The 21,694-nt window shown below is 39.5% G+C and overlaps 2 protein-coding genes across 4 annotated transcripts in view; one reads left to right on the top strand and one right to left on the bottom strand.

Annotated features, from left to right (window-relative positions):
* Positions 1 to 14,938, bottom strand: part of usp24 (ubiquitin specific peptidase 24) — a 34,850-nt gene extending 19,912 nt beyond the window's left edge. For 2 of the 3 annotated variants that reach the window (XM_085449866.1, XM_085449867.1), the window contains exons 1-18: positions 14,552 to 14,938; positions 9,887 to 10,055; positions 9,596 to 9,663; positions 9,358 to 9,501; positions 8,974 to 9,099; positions 8,617 to 8,652; positions 8,450 to 8,515; positions 7,373 to 7,438; positions 6,482 to 6,556; positions 6,032 to 6,190; positions 5,825 to 5,939; positions 5,558 to 5,661; positions 5,251 to 5,358; positions 5,053 to 5,148; positions 4,749 to 4,910; positions 3,473 to 3,574; positions 1,208 to 1,315; positions 971 to 1,120 (exon numbers count right to left, since the gene is read on the bottom strand). In XM_085449866.1, coding sequence (XP_085305992.1) covers positions 971 to 1,120; positions 1,208 to 1,315; positions 3,473 to 3,574; positions 4,749 to 4,910; positions 5,053 to 5,148; positions 5,251 to 5,358; positions 5,558 to 5,661; positions 5,825 to 5,939; positions 6,032 to 6,190; positions 6,482 to 6,556; positions 7,373 to 7,438; positions 8,450 to 8,515; positions 8,617 to 8,652; positions 8,974 to 9,099; positions 9,358 to 9,501; positions 9,596 to 9,663; positions 9,887 to 10,055; positions 14,552 to 14,830 — 2,133 coding nt within the window. In that variant the 5' untranslated portion in view covers positions 14,831 to 14,938. The remainder of the gene's footprint in view (positions 1 to 970; positions 1,121 to 1,207; positions 1,316 to 3,472; positions 3,575 to 4,748; positions 4,911 to 5,052; positions 5,149 to 5,250; positions 5,359 to 5,557; positions 5,662 to 5,824; positions 5,940 to 6,031; positions 6,191 to 6,481; positions 6,557 to 7,372; positions 7,439 to 8,449; positions 8,516 to 8,616; positions 8,653 to 8,973; positions 9,100 to 9,357; positions 9,502 to 9,595; positions 9,664 to 9,886; positions 10,056 to 14,551) is intronic. The other variant, XM_085449868.1, reaches the window with a different exon arrangement.
* A 1,509-nt stretch (positions 14,939 to 16,447) lies between these two features.
* bloc1s2 (biogenesis of lysosomal organelles complex-1, subunit 2) lies at positions 16,448 to 19,861 on the top strand. The gene is made up of 5 exons (XM_085449361.1): positions 16,448 to 16,697; positions 16,927 to 17,043; positions 17,204 to 17,323; positions 17,423 to 17,527; positions 18,120 to 19,861. The coding sequence occupies exons 1-5, from the start codon at positions 16,448 to 16,450 to the stop codon at positions 18,149 to 18,151; spliced, it is 624 nt and encodes a 207-aa protein (XP_085305487.1). The 3' UTR covers positions 18,152 to 19,861.
* The last annotated feature ends 1,833 nt before the right edge of the window (positions 19,862 to 21,694 follow it).

Here is a 21,694-nt window from a genome sequence, read left to right as displayed (position 1 = left end):
TTGGTCATTAGCAGTAGAAAAGATGTTGAGGTTTTTATCTTATTTTTTAAAATATTTTTCCTTTATCTATTATACATTTACAAATCTTACTCAGCAGCATTTAATATCTGGGTATCAAAGTGTGTAAATATTTTAACTTAACTCTTGTGCAGCCTATATTCAACAATGTAATTTCAACACTATCAAAATCATCCTCAGTAATAAATATTCACACATTTCCCTGCATGAAGCTAACAGTAACCTGAGTGTTCATTACTGTGGTGGATCACAGGATGATAAATGACTGTTTACTGATCAGTCTCTTATGTGTCGCTGTATATAGATTTTCTTTATTTAAACAGTAAATGTTAAGTTACTGCAGCCTGACATTTGCCTTTATATTCAAAGAGTCACACTGTTATAAGGCAGGCACATGTTCTTATTATACATTAAACTGATCTGAGGATGAAACCACATTGCTGTGTTTGTTTTTACAATGATGACAGTTTGATCACGAAAAACGTCCTGGGTTAAAAAAAAAGTTGGAGTATCTAACCTGGATTTTGAGGTTTGTAAATATTCAAATTTCTGTGAATCACTGTGATAAAAGAGAGCAGCTTCAAGCCCAGCAGGATGGGATATATCAGAGAGGAACTCTGGGTTTGATCAAGAAAAGCTCTCAGGGATGTCTCACTGACATCACTTTTTGATGTCAGTGAGAGCGAATATCCCTAATATGGCCATCTCACGCACACAGCTCTAGCTGTGAGAATGTAAACTGTTCCCACATGCTGTTTAAATCTTTTGTTTGTGAGGGAGCTAAAACAGCCTGTTTTAGACAATGGTTGAATTAGCATGACCCAGTGTGAAATGAATGAGGATTATTTTGAAATATGAGTCATGCATTGCTAATCTAGTAGCGAGTCCATGGATTCTATAGGGTTGGAAATGAGCATTATAGGTCACCTTTAAATTAAAAAGACAGACATACCTCCTGGTAGGTGTATCGTCCATCTACCAGGGTTGAGCCTGAGAGGCCGCTGTTACCAGCAGCTGTCACGGCAAGTCGATGGCAGCATACAAGGGATCCTGTGATTAGTTTGACAATCTCAAAATTCTTCTTCAAGTCTTGGATGATGCTCTGTTGGGAGACAGAGGGAATGTTAACTTAAACACAACGTAGAGCAGATTATTCAGGTGTGCATTTATATATGTTTTTATGTGTCACCTTGTCTTGTTTCTGGTATGTCTGCTTGATGAATGAACGGGTTATCTCATGCAGCTGACGGAGAGCAGGAACAACCCAGACCGCCTGTGGACTGCTCTGCTGTGAAGCCTGTTGAGATAAATAGATACACATGCGTGCATATCAGATGATGATATTTACTAAATCACAAAGCAAACACAGACGCTTGTTACAAAAATAGAGGTCAGCGATGATCTTTATGAATCACTTTTAATTTTATGTAACTGTTTTGTCATCGTAGACTTACTATTTTTGTAATTAAGGGCGTTGTTAAAACAAGAAGGGAAAAAGGAAAATCAGAGCCAGAGATTTAAACCACGGAAGATCAAATCTGCCACTTTTAACCCTCATCCTAGTGTTTCAGGTTTGCTTTTTGTTTTTTTAAATGACGTTGATAATGATTTAAAATCTGTTTCCTGTCTCTGCTTTGATGAACACTTTTTAAAAAATACAAATATTTTGGAGTCATGAGGGATTTCAGTCAAAAGTACCCATTTGCACCTATGCAGGAACTACTTATCTCAGGTAATGGTTGCCATGGGTCCTAAATTAATTTACCTAGCCACCAAGCGGAACTCTGTTAGTCATTTTAAAGAACAAGAATGGCATTGCTGCATTCATTGTCTGTATGGGGAAACTTCCCACACTGAAAGTTTTCAGAACGTTAGCAACATCGCCAAATCTGCTTGAAACAGCTGGGGAATGCTCTGGTTATGTTACTGCTATATTGCAAACACCAGTTGATTTGAGCAAGAATGAGTCTCCTGGGAGTTAAGAAACCTCTACTGCTGATGTGCCTGTCCAACACTGTGCTGGAAGAATCTACTTGAAAAAGGTGTTACTTTGCTCCCGAAACACAGACAGGAAGCTAGCAACTTTTTGTTCCTCCTTTTACATGCCAGCACGTGCTGATGATGACGCAAACTGTATGCTATAACTGCCTATAGTAAGGGTTTAGCTTTAGGTTTTGTGTTGCCAGCAATAAGTCAGTCTCTCTCATTGGGTGCTGATCCCTTCCAGAGCTGCTCTTTGTTACCAGTTCTGTTCATATTTATGCATCAAATCTGATGCCGAGTGTAAATTAGTTGGGACGCCGACTCCTTCTTGGGCACAAACTGCTGCCCCAAGTGGAGGACTTTCAATATCTTGGGGTTTGTTCACAAGAGAGAGGAGACTGGAAAAGGAGATTGGCAGACATATTGGTGGGGTCTTGGCAGTGAAGTGGATGCTATGCCGATCTGTTGTGGTGAAAAGAGAGCTGAGAGTGAAAGCAAAAGTACAGCTATGTTCACAAGCTCTGGGTAGTACGGTAAATGAAAGAATAAGATCACAGATGCAAGCAGTGGAAATCAGTTTCTTCTGAAGAGGATTCGTACTCAGCCTCAGAAACAGAGCAAGGAGCTTGGTCATTGAGAAAAGGTAAGAGTAGAACCCCCTCCTAGGTGATGTGTTTTGAGCACATAATGGAGACTTTGGGGAAGACCCAGAATGCATTGGAGAAATTATTTCAATTATTTTATATTGGGATCAAAATAGATCCAGCAGCTTTCGTCATATAACTACAATACAATTGATGTTTACTTAAAATTACTGAAAACTAAGGAATATCAGAATCAATTAAGCTTTTGAGTATTTAGTGTGGATTGGGCGATAAAATGCAATTTTACAAAAATCTAATAATGATCTACTTTTTAGATGACATAGGACACATAACTAATAATGCTTTGAGCAGAAAAAAATATTGCTAGTATTATAATCTTGCTATTGTGACTGGTAGTCACAATAGCAATTAATGATCCTTGCTGTCCCCAAGGACCCCAGGTCTATGTATGTCAAATATGCTGGTAGGATGAGGGTTAATGTGAAAGGCCAAATATCAAACAAAAGCCTCACTTGGGTATCCATGGTTCTGATTAGAGTCCTCGCATGAGTAAAAAATTTCCACCAAAGCTAACCAGTCATCCAGCAGATAAATCACTCATTTATTTCCACAAGCGTTCACCCAAGACAAGACCAACACCACTGTGTAATCATTAGCGAGTGCCAAAGCCCTCTTAGTGAGGCAAGCAGAAGATTAACATACACCTGGTCAAACAACCTCATGTTGCAATCATCTGTGAAATTATCAACCTGAGACCAACGAAACCCCTTTGTGGTCAAACCCCCTCCTCCACGATTGGATGCCAGGACTGAAGCAGCAAGATTGGATACACACCAGTCAGTGGAAATATAAATCATAATGGATACCTCTTTTAATTTGGCCAGTGAGTTAGATTTCTTCTTGCCCCAAGTGCCAATATGAAATGAGCTATGAGTCTCGTTGCCTTTACTGTCTTCCTGAGTGAAGTTCTAGAGACATACATATCATTTGAAGTGGGATATTTGTACACAAATAACAAGCAGGATTTCCAAGGATGACACACATATTTTCTTCCATGTGTGGCAACAGTCAGTCCAGCAGTCATTTTAAAATATGGTTATTGTATATAATTTCAAAATAGGAAAAGCATACATGCAACTGATATATCATGCCAATTTCCATTTCTTGTACTGTGGCTCAGTTTGTCCACTGTCAGTTTTAGTTCCCTTCCCCCTCCCTTAAAGCCTATTTTCTTCTTATTAACTGTCATACGAAATTAACAAAAGAATAAACAGAGAAACAAAAAGGAAAAAGATCTGAATAGCAGGTGGGTGAAGCTGCTGAGAAGACCATATTAAATATATCACAAAGATTTCAAAGTAGAATAAAAATATCAGAAATTGAGCATTTAAGACAGAATCCTGAGGCTCACCAGGACTATTGAACATATGCCACGTTTAGTATGAGCATCTGCGTGTGTCCTCTCTAGGGTGAACCAGTTTGTCATGTTGGACAGCCAGGATGTGCAGTACCAATTTACTGACACAGTTATTAATGACATATAAAGTACACATTTAGAAAAGGCAAGATGAAGCATAAATTCCTCACATACTTGCAGTTTATAACGTTATCTACCACATTTTCCACGCTTTGAGAGTAGTTTACTTAACAGTTCAGTCACACCACTGTTTCACAATATAGTCATTAACTGACTGTATCAGCAAATCAACTAATTATAAAACCTGCATTTACAGATACCCACAGAGGGTGCTACAGATGCAGACAATGACAAAAATATAAACTAATAAAAAAAGTTTAAAAATAAATTATTCTAGATAGATGGGTACTTGTTTAAAAAGAAAGACTCCCTTCATTACAGTGGGGTACACTGTATTGCAAGAGTTTGACAAACTTATAAGGGAATGCTAACATGCAGTAAAACTGTTACTGAAGGCAGAAAAAGACCTAGATATCTAGTAGATCTGTCTAGTGTTTCATTAAAACTGCTGAGCTGCAGTTTTAAGATTCGTGACAAATGCTCCCAGTTTTTTCTTTGTGTGTGTACAAAATAAACAACACCTTTAAAGCACCGGCTCAGTGAAATGCTAAACCCCAACAAGAGCCCAAGTAAACAAAGAAAATACTATACTTTGTCTGTCTCACCTTCTTAATGTCTTCAATGCATTTAATAATATAACTGCGTTTCACCAACTCCTTAACAGCGTAGGCATCGCTCAGAATCCCCAGGTGCTCCTCCAGTGCCTGCTGAACTAGACTGGTAGGCAAGGTGGGGAGGTGAGCCAGTTCCCACAGCACCTCTAGCACCTGGACAGATACACACACAAGGACAAGGTTGACTCAAGGGAACATCCTTATATCAAAACCTTTCACAATATCTTTACCTGTTTTTTCTCCAATTACTTTTGAATGAGCCTACCTTTGACAAAAAGACATTTACACAGCATACCTTTCCTGTTGTGGTTTCAGAGCGAGCTTCTCTGCCTATCCTCCCGATCAGGCTGAGCAGCTTTTGCCTTACACGGTCACTCTCAACTTCCCAGCTCTAAATATCATGCAAACATGTTAACATAAATATCACGCACACATGTAGAAATCTCTTCAAATATAACCTATTTTATCAAAATGTCAGAGAGTGAGCGCTGACCTTTTGTATGAGAACGAAGAGGTGAGTGAGCTGGTCAAAGCTGAACTTCACAGCAGCAGCAGCAATTATTGTATGAATATTTTCTATTACAGTTGATGATTGACCCGCCTGAGATGGTCACACACAAAAAGAAATCAATACATCCACTGAGCTGACAGGTATTTGTCACATACTTACAGATATGCACATATAAAAGCACTCAGTGCAGTTTACTGATTTTCTTTAAGAGTTATAAATAGATAAAACCGATCAGAATGAATAATAAATATGTAATAACACATGCAGTTGAGATATAAATGGTTCTTACCTGTATTCTCCAGATCTTGGAGAGTTCATCTAGTGACAGTTTACTCCCCAGCAGCTCAATGATTCCCTTAATCCTCTCACAGTACTGAGCTTGATCAATGTTACCTGGAACAAAAAGAATGAATCAGCCAAAGTTAAACTGAAATCTTAATTTCCCGATTTCTCAGTTTAAATTTATGTCAGTGGTGACTACGTTTAACTATGTCTGTGTGTTTTGCCAAGCACTCATCAAAACTCTAGTAAGTTATGTTTTAACAAACATCGTTACCTTCCAGTGCTATTGACAGGACAGAGTTCTCTACAAGCCAGTCCAGCAGTTTATCTGTGTCAATGGCGTTTTTCACAGACTTTGAAACCGTGCTCTCTTCTATTAACTTTGTCACCTGAGAGACAAGCATACAAAAATAGTCTGACATGAGCTCAGAAATGGAAGCACTCAGAAAGAAATACTTTAAAATCTTCTTTTTGAGCTGACCTCTTTGAGGGAGTTCATCTTAGTGGAGAAGTGGGGTGTTTTGAGCATACGTAGAAGCGTATCCAGCCGGAGATCATCTACCACAGTAACCAACTCCCTCTGGAACCTCATACACAATAGCTTGATGGCTGACAGCAGGTCCGGGATGCTCACCAGACGCTAGGGTTGAATAACATTTGACTGAGTCATAAAATTCTTGTGAAGTTTCAATAAAAGAACCATTTCCACACTAATTTAGTTTCCTGAACTCAAGATGAGCAGTGTTTGCACTTACCATAGTCTTCTAAGACAGTTTATTCATACTATATGATCTAGCAGGTGCCAACAAAAGTCACCAGTCCCATATTCATTCTGAACTCAAATTTACTGGGTAGCACAACTAAGAGGGCAGTGAACACATTCATCTCTGTCCTCTTTTTCTTAAAATTATGAGGTAGTATAAATCACTACCTTATCTTTAAGGTCCTTCTCCTCCAGGTTTTGTACATATGTGATCATCTTGTGGATGACTGGATCCAGCATAGGCTAGGAAAAACAATATGAAACTGTGTTGATCCCTGTGGGGTAAAGGGACCACTGGAGCAGCAAAACAGTAAGAGGATACAGCAAATAAAAATAGAATATAAATCAGAATGGGGTAGAAGTGTCATGTAATAAACACAAGCGATGATTTTATCACTGGAACAAAACTACGGAGCCACAGACAAACAATGTATATACACATATATATTACTGGCAGAGGAAAAAAAAGCAATTACAGGCCAGATTCTACAACTGTGTGTCCATGTGTGTACATACCTGTACTGCTATTTTTAAGAGGACCATTTTTAACATTAGATGTTAAAAGTGTATGTAACACCCTGTCACATATTATGCACTGCAGCCTTGAACTTCTCTACCACCCAGCAGAGATCCATGTGAGAACATAAATATCAGCACAGTCAGATTAGACATTAGCAGGTTTTTAACCCGGCAGCTTCCTGGTACAAAGTCTCTGTGACTTTGAAGTGCAAATAGAAGGAAAACTAGATTTACCAGCAATCATAATGCCCACCAGTGAGTGTATGCTGCCTTGATCCAGTTAGCTCCTTTGCTTAAAACACAGTAGTTTGAATGTGTCTGAACTTGATAATATCCTTCTGGGTGCTACATGTGAGAGCTGTGCATAAGTATCCCAACCCAAGTGTCTGACACTAATCGAAATCAGCTTAGGACACATAGGCCAGTCCTCACTTTATCCTACAAGGGGCCATTAAAGGGCTAAGACATTGTTTTAAGGTAGAAATGTATAGTGAGCATCATTTAGTGTGTGTGTCAGGGAGAGTAGATAAGGTAGCTCACCTGGACAAGACTGGAGTTAAGGTATTCAGCACAAACTCCGAGGGGTTGGACTAGAGCAGATACATACTGCATGGACAGATGAAAAAAAGTATAAACAAGTCAAGAAAGAAAGGAAAGGGAGGAAAATAATTTATCAGCACCAGCTTTGATTGTCTTAAGAATAATTCACTGACTCTGAAGCATTGCTAAAACTCACTAACAGATGTGTGCAAGACTTTTTATGGCATCACAACATCACTCCTCCTGATGTAAAATGTGTAGGGTAGAGATCAACCTGCATTTAAACACATGAGTGCATGTGAGCGAGAGGGAGTGACTGTTAACACATGCGTGGATGAGTATCGAATACCAGAGCCCAGCTGTCATTTGTCATTCACTGCTAAATCAAGAGAGGCTAATGAAAGCTTCCTGTGTTCCTGTCAGTTTTTTGACTATCCTCCATCTCTGCCTTCTGCAAGTATCTCCCTCTCCTCCACCTTCCAACTCTACCCTTCCACCCTACATGCCTTCCTGCTCAAAGCACACAAATGAATGTGTCACCCTTGGTAGTAAATAGAGAAGTGAGCACTACTCGTTTTTTTTTTTACTTTCACTTTTACCATCATCCAATGTGCCTCTAGTGTGTTAGGGATCTAACGGCTTACACACTCTGCTGAGCTCCCACTGCAACTGCAGAGTGCAACTGTGGTGTGCAATGAGTCTTTGCCTTATTAAAATGCTAATGGTTAGAGGGTGTGTGTGTGTGTATGCACGCGCACTGAATTAATGGCCATGCGCTGCTGAGGTTCCGGCCAGGTTCCCAGAAGGAAGCATCAGTACAAGGATGCCTCAGAACACATAAAACAACAGAGCATTTCAACCATCACACAGTAGGAGGATGCAGGACTGTGTTTGTGTTTAAGTGAATATTACAAAGAGTGAAAGAAAGAGAGAGAGACATTCAGTGCTGTGCAGCTGAGAGCACTGAGTTCAAACATGATGACCTTTCGCCTGCATAGACTGTCTCAAAGTACTCTGTCAGTCTTAAGAAATGCCCGGAAAAAGATGATAAGAAGACGTAAAAACAATAGTTCTTACAGCTATCTCAATTTCCTCAGTGTTGAGTTTCGTCTGGATGGCAGTGAATCCTCCCAGCTCTCCAAACTTGACAAAAATTACAGAGAGAAAGGAAACATGAGGCAAAACTGATATAACTCTGGTATATATTTATGGAGACAATATCTAAGTGGTGGTTTATTACTCACTCGATTCACCAAATCAACCAGCCAACCATGGGGCTCCTGAAACAGATCACTATGATTTAAGTAAATGCTTTCAGCAATGACACTGAAAATTCTCATGAGACATACACATTAAGTTTTCAAGCAGCTGCTGTGTGTCAGCCACCCATGGTCTCTTGACCCTCTGCGGCTCAGTTATGCAACACTGAAGAATTGGTCTGTCTGAACCTTGAACATGACTATACACCATAAACAAATTCTTTAACATGTAAACATATATAAATACTTGCCAATGCATCTGGATTAACTGCCACACATACAGCACAATACTACAATGCTACAGTACAATCTTATAATGCTTCACAGACAAATTGGTCTTACTTTCTGATAGGCGTTGCTTGGAGAGACGGCAAACATGTTAGCCTCGTCTCCAAAAACTTCAGCCCAATTTCTCTGACAGGCCTTCATCCGGTTCTTAAAATGGTACTCGTTGTCAGGATTAAGGGCCTGCGTGTAAGAAGAATTACACATCATAAATATTTATTTTTATTTCCCCTCATACGTATGAAATAAATTAGCTTTTTTTTTTTTAGTAAAGCTGAACAAAACCCAAAATAAATGGAATGACACTGAACCACAGTGGTTAATAACATTTTGAATAAGGTGATTATAAAAAGAAAAAAGACAGTAAATGAGATACATAAGCATCGTAACAGGAAGGTTTTCTATCATTTTAGGAAAACATTACTAAGTGAGACGACGCACCATGGTCAACACTCCCATCAGGTTTACAGGTACAGGGTCCTGCTTCACCCTCTCTGCAACCAGTTCCACCAGCAACATGAGCATGTTGTAGATTCCCTCATGAATCTCTGTGCCCCATTTGTGTACGGCACTGCTGGTCAGTAGCTGGTGATAATGAACAAGGCATGTAGAAAGGAAGTAAGTCAGGTATGCTAAATATTCAAAGAGGCACCTTGACTTCAGTTTCTCTTTTGCTTACCTTTTTAAAGGCCTCTGGCATGCAACGATCCATAAAGCGCTTGCAATTCTCATCAGCGTCAGCAAGACCTGACAGGGAAGGAGAAGTTGGATTCACACATCTAAACTTGGAGAATTTTTGGCTGTCAGATTAGTTACATATTGAGTCATGCGACACAAGTGGCCGAAATAACAACATGTGAAAAACACCCGATGGTCCAAACAAAACACGCCACCCACATAATAACGCAAATGTAGTTTACTGCAGACCTTAAAAACAACATTTTCATCACCTCCACACACGCAGTCTTACCATGTCGAGCAAGGCAGGAGGAGGCAATGAGACACTTGCCCAGGGACTCCTCTCTCTTGTAAGGTATGGACCAGTGGTCAGTAAAGACTCGACTTTCCAGTTCATACAGGTTGGTGGTGGGAAACTCCATGCTTCCCCCAGAGCAGTTCCCATTCTCATCATTGCTCCTCTGTAACACACAAACACAACAAAATTGTGACATAAAGCAGAGGGTGACTGCATTTCATACGGCTCATCCCATTGTTTTATAATGACACTGCAAATGTCCTCTGTGTGATGCTAGGATAATACAAATGGCCTCTGGCGATGATAAAGTCAGACAGGATGATGCCTGAGTCTTCTCCTCTCTCTCTGGGAGAGGAGCGATAGCAGTCATTTGGAAAGTGTGTCCTCTCCTCTATGATCTGCCCTTCATCTCTGTAATATTTTTATCTTTCTATTTCCTCCCAAGAAGCTTTCAGAACAAATTAAGGCAGGTGCTTGTTAGTAAGTCCTTTGGCAGCAATTAAGTCTAAAGAGTGGTGATGTGTAAGTCAGGGTGTGAGAGCTAGACAGTCAAGTTCAATGAATACCCTGCCAAATGACATGACACTGTCTTGTTAGCTGTATGATGGCGTCATGCCTGAGCAGGTAATAAAGAGAGAGCTAAAATTCAACTCATTTAGAGTCAAGTTTTATACCATCTGTAGTTATGATTCACAGAGCAGAATTAAGGCTCAGCTGGAATAAGAAGACAGAAGAAGGCAGTGGCAGTGAAGCCTAGGAGTCTATGTGGTAAAAGCAAAAACAGTTAAAGGGTTAGTAAATTATTTATGCCATAAACTTGCTTACATATTCATGAGGTCAAGTGTATATTTATGATTAACCTTCACAGCCTCTTCCTCTCAAACAGTGCTGCCCAGCCAATTCATTCAACATTTAAGGATGGCGCAAACTAGGTGCAGATGTTAAAGTAATAACTGAACCTAGAGCTGGGCGATATGAGATTTTTTCATATCACGATATGTTTTTTTTTCATTTCAGGCGATAACGATATCTATCACGATATAAGCCAAATAACTATATTTGTAAGATTTAAATGTGCCGTTGCTCACAAGTAAAATGTGAAATAATCAGCAGCTTGTTTTGATTTAAATATTTATTTCCTATAATAAGTTCAACAGGGTAGATGTACTTAAGGAACATGAGACTTTTTCAGATAAATAAAGGCAAATATTGCAAACTACACAAAAGGCAGCCGCTAAAGCGTTTAAGTTTCAAAATAGAACAAACAAAACAGACTAAATTGTCAATTCCACTTAGAAACAAAATATTAATTGTAAAAATAAATCTTAGTTTGTGTTACAGAAGAACAGACAAAACTGACTAACTTTTGTCAATATCAAATAAACTGAGAACTAAAAGGAAATTCTCAATCTCTCCTTGTTGTATAGCTTAGCTTTTCAAACAGTTTTAACAGTTACTTTAGTCTGACAAAAGCCGAATGACGAATTAGCGCTTCCAGTCAGAGACTGAGGCTACGTCCACACGTGCACGGGTATTTTTGAAAACGGAGATTTTCCGTTTTCGTTTTAAAAAATAATCCCGTCCACACATAAAGGCAGAAATGAAGGAAAACGCCGCTATGAACATGCCAAAGCAGCAGGTGGCGCTAGATTCCTAACCGTACCGAAATGTTGGCCAATCAGAAGTCTAGAAGCCTCGGTGGGAATAAGTAAACAAAGCTGGGGCATAGAAGCAGAACCGAGTCGTATGTGTGGACGGACAGTAACTGTGTGTATATGTAAGCATTTAAACACTGCAGAGAGTAGAATTAACAGTATTGTAGAAATTCTTTTCACCGAAACAATAACGTGGCGCACAGTGTGATGCATGCACCAGTTTATTGTATTTCCAGACTTGCTTTCGGCACAATTTACAGTGCACGCTACTCTGTTTTTTGTCAGACTTGAAATAGCCGAAATACCTTCACACAACGGAACTCCTATGGCTCTTCCGTTCGACAATCTCTCCGGCATTGAAACCATCATCTGTTTTCTCTTCGGTCACGCTCGGTTGATTTTTCTAGTCGGCACACTCATTTCCTCCATTACGCGCTGGCTCCATTACCCGCTGGCTGCTTCCCAAACAAACACACGTGCGGCTTGGCACTTGTGCTGTACGTAACAAGTCACGCGACGTGACGCTGCGGCTGTGATTGGTTCGGCGCTGCGCTACTTAGTTTGGATTGGCTAAACTTTTATTTTTTTTAATTTTTTTTATTTTAAGAGGACAAGAGCGGCGAGGTCTATCGCGATAGCTTAATTTCTCTATCGAGTAAAAGTTATATCGCGATACATATCGTTATCGTTCTATCGCCCAGCTCTAACTGAACCATTTAATAAAGCTTGACCTGCTGTGTTACATTGGAAATTATGTTAAACTACAACTGCGCACTAGGATTCAACTTCCACTACATTATGACTGTAACAAACTATTAGAGACCATTGCTCATGTGGAAGCTGCACAGTATAAATATTAATTAGCGGTACAGTTAAATATAGTTATATACATATTAACATAAACAGTGGTCAGTGCATTCAGTACATGACTGTCCTGCATATCAATGTATATGAGAAAATATTATTAATCAATCACAGAGAGGAGAAGAGGAGGCAAAGGGAAAGATAAAGCATAAAGGAGGAGCATCATATTTCATCTCTTCCCTTTCTTAGAAAATTAAATACGACAGATAGATGAGAGGAAGAAAAGCTGGAGAAAGACTAAACTAATACAGATCTTTGGAAACACCCCAATGAAAGAGCACAACTGGCAGAATTACCTAACCACAAGTCAATGCCCTGTTTCAAAGAAGTACAATATAGGGAAAACCACAAATCACCATGAAACATGCACTAGGCTCCAATACTTTCAATGCTTCCAGACTTAAGGGCTTTAGAGGGAAAAGGCTGAAAAGCACTGCATGCGTGTGGCTGGCCTGGACAATGAGGTAACTCAGTGCCACTGTTACTATGCACCCGCAATCCTCCTGGGATCCTCTGCAAAAACTGCAACGTGTTTGTGTGTGTCAGGGACACTGCAGGGCTATATTTAGGAGCATGACATGAGGCCAAAGACCTATGACAGCCTTCATGAACATTAATACAAGAAACAAGGGAAGAGAAGAGGGCAAATACAGCACTTTCCAACTTTGGATTATTCTCTATAACTTTATAATTTTTGTAGGAATGAGTGAGATTTATTTCTCTGTAGTATATCAAATACGCCACACACACACGCACAGACACATTTATATAGCAATTACAATAAATGCTCAACTAGTAAATAGTAGCAAATATGTTTGGTTGGAAAAAGATTCAAATTGTACTTCTAACTTTTTCTGGCAGATGAACAAACAGGGGGAAAATGGGATTAAATAACAGGAGTTACTTGGTGGTAAATTAATCTGTAACAACATCATTATTAGAATGTTTTTAAACATAGGCTTCTTATTGACCTGTGGGTGTGCTCTATTTTCTGCACACTGTGAATGCCAAGTGTTGTTTATATTACACTTACTAAAACAGCCTGTAATAAACCACCACCGTGATAACGGGGTAGAAGAAAAAGCAGGTGTAAACAGGAACAGGTCAGTAGTTTATGTGTACTTATTCTATTGACCCACAATCACAGCATCTCACTACAATCAAAGGGACACAACAGGTGGCTATCAAGTCTGAATCAATAACCTCACAAATTGAAGGACTGGTCACTTTCAATAGCCTTAAGTTTTTGCAAATCTATAAAAGCAATGGGTTTGAGGTTAGGTTTGTGTTTAAGGTGTTCAAGGTGTCAGGTGAATCATATGTAGATGGGCATCTGCGGTTTACTGTAATAGCACATAAACGCCGTAAATTAGGACAAAGTGTTAAGACCTGTAGGTAGGTAAATTACTGTGAAAGAACTAGTGACTGGTATTTTTCAATCAACTGCAACCCTTCTCATACACGCAAATATGTAAGAATTATCAATGAATGACACAAAAATAGATACTCATATGATGACAACTGACATTATGAATAGAAAAATAATCAAAATGGCCACGTATGCTTAAAAATGAAATTGCGAAACCGCTCTAAGCCCGGTTCGAGTGGACTGCAATTCCTACAGCAGCGGAGCAGTCTGATAACCATCCAGCTAACGTTAGCTAACACATGCAAAGCAGACATAAGAGATCAAACTGTCTGCCTGCAGGCTGACTGGCTGATAGAGCTGTTTACCTGTTACCAGAGGTCCCAGCTGAAATCTCTAACTGCAATCCCCCAGAGTGATGCCTCTGTGCTCCTAACCTTGGTCCCCTTACTGGCGCGTTTAACTCTAAACTAACGTTAGCTAGCCTGCTACAAGCTAACCGCGTTAGCTTTTATGTTCAAAATAGGCTTTCAGCGCAATTTTTAAAGGAACGAAGCTTATCAATCACAGGCAACTCTCTTGCCCTCTCCATTAGTATCGAACAGAATTTCACCTCCTGCTCTGACAGTTCGCGTTAGGTGCATGTAGCACTGAAGATGCTAAGTTTAGCCAGTTAAATGGGCGAGCCCACTCTTTCTTGCAAGCGGCAATTAGCCCGGTTTCCTCCCCTCGCTGCTTCAATTCATGGTTGCTAAAACTACAGGTTTCTCTTACCTCACTATCCACTACGTCGTGGTATGCTGGAGGAGGGTCAAACCCTCCTGTGCCAGTCCGCCCGCTGTTTTCCCCCTCTCCACTCGAGCCCAAGCCGGGGTTAGGCCCACTCTCCATCGGTTCATATCCATACCCGAGTCCGGGGCTTTCGTTCGTCAAGAGCGCCACTGCCTCGTTGATGTCATTCTTAGCCAGCCGGAGCGCTTTTCGTATCACGTCGGGGTCTGGGAAGCCCATACAGAGGAGCGTCGTTATGTGCTGCTCCTCTTCGGTCTCCATTTTTGGGGTGTCTCTGTCTAGCAGACTAGTAGTAACGGGGTTTTCGGCACAGCCCTGTAGCTGTGCACGCCGCCATGTTTACAGTCCGCTGCTACTAGCCTGTCACGATTTGCTTCGCTCACAACAGCGCCGACACAGGTGTTACGGCGACTTCTGCCTGCCAAGCGCTGCATGCTTCTCGCGGGAGCGCGCAGAGGGAAACGAAAATCATTTTATTTTGACGCAAGGCCCAATTTCATATGTAACTATTGCTTAATAATTTATTTTTAAAAATCCCAGCTGTCCCCCTTTCCTTTCACTTAAGTTTAAGTGCATTCTGGAAACGTTCACATTTCATAAACAGTCCATTTATTAAACTGATGAACAACAGCCTGAGATGTCATTTAAATGGGCTCAATGCAGTTTTGAACACTACTTAAAGAAGTCCTGACCCTTTTCTTTCCAATTTTGAACAATAATTTTTCACATTCACCTGGTCTTACAAAAAAATGACGTACTGTAGTAAAGAAAGGAAACCCATCAGTGGGATGGGTTACTTTAGTTGTGGCATGGTAAGTAAAATTATATATATATATATATATATATATATATATATATATATATATATATATATATATATATATATATATATATATATATAGAGAGAGAGAGAGAGAGAGAGAGAGAGAGAGATATGTGTGTGTGTGTGTGTGTGTGTGTGTGTGTGTGTGTGTGTGTGTGTGTGTGTGTGTGTATAGTAAAAAGTTCAAAATTCCTGGACTCCTTTTTGCGATGTTTACATTCCCAAGCCATGCAGTAGGCCAGTTCGGGCACTTTCCTCGTCCCCTGGCCACACATTTGACATCCATTCTCAAACTGTTTAACAATAGTGTCATTTTCACTGCTGGTGTAATTATAATGTATGGCCGTCTATTTTGATTAGAAAGTAAAATAAAAATGAAAAAAGACGTTCTTTTTTTTCTAGAAAAATGAGCATTGCAACAAAATTTGAGAAACCACAGAAATATTATAAAGTATTAACAATCTTAAAATTTTGACCTACCGTGGTTATTTTCACAAATAAAACTTTTCTTCGATTAAATTTGGTGTAACCTTCTTAGGGATCAAAACACTTGGTTATAATCATGGGACGAAACATGATAAAAGGGCTATATGTAAGTTTTAAAATGGTGGCAGCTGAAGGAACAGATAATTAATTGTGAGGATCAGTTCAGATCAGACATCAGCTCATACCACCAGCACCTTACTCTGAGAATGGTTTAATTAGAAAAACCCAAGCCCAGGTTAGTTTTCTTTTGTTTTGTTCAGCAAAATGCTTTCAGACATTAACTTAGACTTAGACTTAACCTTCTTAACTGAACATTAACACGTGAGCAATGAATGTTTGAAGATATTGCAGTTTATAATAAATTGCTGTAGTTTATAAAAATGTATAATAATTTCGTTTTGTTAAATAAATAAAATAAATATTTTTTCAGGCATAAGTGCCTGATAAACCATGTTATTTAAAAGTCCAACTTTTTTTTTTACATTTATATTAAAGCTACAGAGGATACCCTTTAAATACCGAAGAGCCGTTTACTAATGAAGGGCGTGGCTTTGCCATAGAGCGCGAGAATGGGAGCGGCGGCTGTTGGTGGCGGGCGTGCGTCACGTGAACGCTCGGCTCATGTGACAGGGGAAAATCAAAACAGGAACAAAATGGCAGCAACTGGAGACGAAGCCGCTGCCATGGACAGCATATCCAGGGCACCATCGACTCATTCGGCGACTCTGAATCCGACCGCAAGTGATAGCGGTCAAGCAGAGGGCCCGGGGGATGCAGCGGAAAGCCTCGCAGCCGCTCCGAAAAAACACGGCACAAACAGTGAGTCCTGGTTTCTTTGCACTTCCCTAGCTAATGCTAATATAGCATACAGTAATCCAATTATTTAGTTTTCTATTTGTGGGTCTTACATTGTCTGCTCTACATGGCATCCTTCTTATTTGTGTAATGTGATTGTATTTTGCGTTATTTCATTTATATTGTGGCCACATTTAAGTTTGCAACTGGATTTAAAAGCTGCGCTGTGTTAATGCTGCTGCATTGTTTTCAGGTGATGGTGGTGTGGAGACAGCAGAGGAGGCTGTGGAGCCTGCAGAGCCCGATATAAACGAGTTGTGCACCGATATGTTTGAAAAGATGGCCATCTTCTTGCAAGGAGAACTAACAGGTCTTATTTTTTGAATATTGGAAACACTCGCATTTTCTTTTCAAAGAATGAAACAGTTATATTCTTAAATGTCAAAGCCATAGGGCCAGTTGCTGATGTTCTTTGCTACTCGTATTCATTCTTACCCATTTTTCTCTAAATGTTCTCCCAATCTCCTTAGGCACTTGTGAGGATTACCGTCTATTGGAGAACATGAACAAGATTACTAGCTTGAAGTATATGGAAATGAAAGACATTAGCATTAACATCAGTCGTAACCTACAGGATCTTAACAACAAGTGTGAGTACAAAAAACTAAAAAAAACTAGCCCCATAATTTTCATCTGTTACTGGAACTTGTAATATAAGAAGACTTGTCTGGTGTGCATGTTTTCTTTAGATGCAAGTTTACAGCCCTACTTGGACCAAATAAACCAGATTGAGGAGCAAGTATCTGCACTTGAACAAGCTGCTTACAAATTGGATGCATACTCCAAGAAACTGGGTAAGACAGTTAATGACAGAGGTGTAAAAGTGTTTGTTCTGCACAGAGGACAGGATATCTTTTGACACAACATAACTGAATCAGAGTCAAGGATGTTCTAAAAAGCACATCTTAGGTTAATTAAAATCAACAGCTGAAAGCAAAACACATTTGGGGCAGTGTTATCCATTCTTTACTATTATAATTTTTAGATTTCACTGGTGGCTCTACATTTTTTATCTTTAAATGTAAAGTTACTTTAGGAAAGTAACTTTGTCATTGTTTGTTTTGATTTCACAGTACCATCTTTCTTTGTTTTAATTTGCTATGCCTAGTGAACATATTATTTTTTTGTTGTGTCTTTGAGAGCACAGTCAAGGTGACAGTGTAGGCTCTTTCTGTATCTGTTGGCTGTTGAGGTTATTATTTATGGTAAAGTCAGCACAATCGTGTTGGCAGCTTCCATGCCAATAGATGGCGCTGTGTCACCACAAACAATTCCTGACCTAAATATTGTAATGTTAAGGTCAAACATTATTTGATTGTTCAGTTATAGTGCAATGTATTTTTATTACAGTAGAGTGAGAAGTCATCCCTTTCTTTATCTTTATAGAGGCCAGGTTTAAAAAACTGGAGAAGCGATGAGGGGGAAGAGGCGGTAGACTGAGAGCTATGGTGCCTTCCCTTTCACCCTGCCTTGCATTCTGTTTTCCCTGCCAGTGGAGCCAGGACCTGCAGGGAGGATGTGAACTGAGACTGAAACAACAAACAGTCAGAGACACTTTGACACGTAGAAAATACCAAGGAGGAAGCAGCTGAATGCACATGAGTTAGTAATCCAGTGTTTGACTTAGATTTGACTCCAATATCACGCAGCCAAGGTATACAACGTATACCCAAATCCTTTTGCAGATTTTTTTTTTTTTCTTTTTCCCCTTTGTAGAATAAAAACTCTAAATAGACGGGCTATAATAACTGCGAGATGGAGGATATATTTATTACTAATCAGATAGAAATTCAATGGAGTATTCAACAGCAATGTTATACACAATTTACATGGCAAAGCATGGTCACAGATGTGTTTTAAGAATGTGTTGGAATCCCAGTCTCCTTCCTTGGAAATTGTCTGATTACTGAGCCCTGAAAATTTCATTTGGTAGTTCTGATTTAAAATGAATGGTATAAAAAACCTTTTACACATTCACTAAAGACTTCAAGATGTTTACCAATGATGAAGCTATTGTATAGAGGGCAGTTGATAATGATGACACTTTGACCATGGAGTTTGAAATCTGGAGTTTAAAGGCATTTAATATGACTGGCTTTTTTTTTTTTTTTTTTTTTTTTTTTTTTGGAATAAATTATGATCTGCATATCATTGCTTGATTGATAATACTTTCCTTACAACGGTACTTATTATTTTGCTTTATAAACATGTACATGAGGTGTGTATGTTTTGGGTGTTTTTGTTTGTTTTAAAGCTAATGTAAATGTAATGACGAGGGGAAGGGAGAGGAGAGGTCCTCTTCAAACTGGTGGAGAGCAGCTTAATAAAAAAAAAAAGTGATGGTAGCCAAGGAATACAAAACTCAAGTGTAGCAGTTTATTTTATTTTTTACAATAAATAAATGTGGAAAAAACAAGCTAAAGTCCAACTATATATTATAAGTATGGGTGCAACAGTCTTGAAACAAATGCTCTAGTAGCAGCCATCGGAAACCAGTCACCTGTTCTGTCTCAGGACCCAGTAAAAAGGCCTTCACCTACTGGTGTTGGCCAGAGGGGCCGATGGCGAGATATGGCAGCCTCGCTTCTGTCAGTCTGCCCCAGGGCAGCTGTGGCTACAACTGTAGCTTGCCTCCACCAGTGTGTGAATGTGGAATTGTACAGCACTTTGAGGGCCCCGAAAAGCGCTATATAAAATGCAATCCATTATTATTATTCAAGGGTAGAGCTCCTTGGCATACATCTGTACTATCGATCCTGTTGGTCCCCTTCCTCTGCTGAAGCTCTGCTGTCTTCTTCTTTGTGCCTCATATGCACCTGCTCTCTTGACTGTCCTCACCTCCCATCTTTTATGCAGAGTGTGCACTGTTGATACTTTGTTTAATTAGGAAGATGTGAGAAGAAAGTAGAAACATTTCAAAACAAAAGCATGCAAAATATGAAGGCTATAAAACATTAAATCTTTCACCTCATGACATAAACAGTGAAAACAGGTTCTCAGATGAAATTTGTATTGACAGCAGATGGCGGACTTGTACCATGATAATGCTCTAAACTAGTACATTGTTGACAAATTAGATATAGTAAACTGTAATTCTGGAAAAACTGACCCACTCCTGAAGGAGGTTTGAGTCACAAACTTCTCAAATGAACTCTGGGAAAACCAAGACCAACAGAGGGAAATGGATGACACACACTTGATAATTCAAAGGAAAGGATGAATGCGTGACTGAAGATGTGTGTGATGCCCTCTGCCTCCTTTGTTTCCTCCTTTAAATTAGCTCTCCCAGAGCCGAACAGAGCCATGTTTGCCATAGGCAACAGATTATCCAAACTGATAGAACCTCCCTCTGTGTGTTGTTTCATGCACACATATTCATGCGTGTGTGTGTTTGTATAAGGGCTAATCTAAAACAGGTCTCTGTCATTAGTCCAGTTGAGGCCCTGGCGCAGAGGGAGCCCATTATTCAAACTGTAATGTTATTTACTGTTGCACTGTGATCCTTCCATCTCTCCCTTTCCCTGCCTTTATCCAGGACCCTGGGGCATAAATTCACCTCCCCTCCCAAAGGCTCTCAAATCAGGTCTATTAGATGATTGAGAGTTGTTTTCTGAAGGCTAAATGTGAGTGCCAACAGGCAGTCAAGCATAGAAAAGAACATACAAATCACGAACCTTATAATATTAAGTTTGTAAAAATATTGTAAAAGCTGGCTGTGCTATAACATCATAATTTGGGTATCACATGTTCTGTGCTAAATGTGTGGATTTAAGACTGGACATACATAGCATACAGAAAAAAAAGAATTCATGTAATGTGGTCAAGCATATACCCTAGGCGTGACTCAACCATCCCCATCCATTTTCTTCTGCTTATCCATGGGGATAGCATCGTGGGGCTGGAGGTAATCCCAGCTGTCACAGGGCAAGAGGGAGAGAACACCCTGGACAGGTTTCCAGGCTGCCATAGGGTTAACACAGAGAGATAGATAGCCAGTCACGCTTACAGCCAATTTAGACTCATCAATAAACCTAACCACACTACCTGCATGTCTTTGAACTATGGAAGGAAGCCACAGAACATACAAAACTCCACCCAGCAGCTTCTTGCTTTGAGGCAACATTGCTAATATCAACCAGTTAATTAAAATGCAAAGGAATTAAGGAACAATTATATCACATTTATATTTTCCAAAAAAAAAGAGCTGTTATTCCAAGGTGTTGCCTTAGGAAGCAGTAAAACAAAAATATCTGACAATATTTGGAAAATGGTAAGAATAAATGGGTGAATGTGTAAGAGCCTCATACTTGTAATAACTACATTTCAAATTCTTCTCATCTTTGTGGACACACAAATACGCATCCATGCAATGCATTTAGTGCAATCAAACTAAATGTATGTGCAATGTAACTTGTGCGAGATGTTGGTCAGTATAATAAAGGATAAGCTTATAATAATCCATTTACATGATGACTTACACTGTTAGTTGCAGAGTTAAATGACTGCATTGATAATGCCCCCGCATTATATCATTCTGCTAAATATAACGCTACAGCCAACGAATGGTTAGCTTATCATAAAGAATAACATGAAAGAGAAAAAGGAAGCCTGGCTTGTCCAAAGTTTGCAACATTTGCCTGTAAGCACTCGCAATATAACACTCATTAGATAACAAGATCAGACTATTATGAATTGAGACTTGAGGAGATTAGTGCACCTGAGTAGCAGCCTTGCATTTATCCAAATATTACAGAACAAGTGTCTGTTTCTAAACCTTTTTTCAAAAATCAGTAAAATGTCTTTTATTTTTTTCATCCCACCTTTAGAAGTGCATATTGTGTTACATATCGTAGGTTACTTCAGGCAGGCCATAAAACCGCATTCAGTCAGCTAATCTCATTGCCTGCATAAATATGATCACAGTTCAGCTGATACCCTTATACTCGTCCAATTTGCAAATC

The sequence above is a fragment of the Copadichromis virginalis genome, linkage group LG23, assembly GCF_057382275.1.
Source record: "Copadichromis virginalis isolate Kocher_CV1m ecotype Utaka linkage group LG23, C_Virginalis_male_GT1.1, whole genome shotgun sequence".
Lineage (NCBI taxonomy): Eukaryota > Metazoa > Chordata > Actinopteri > Cichliformes > Cichlidae > Copadichromis > Copadichromis virginalis.
This window is presented reverse-complemented; position numbering and strand designations above follow the sequence as displayed.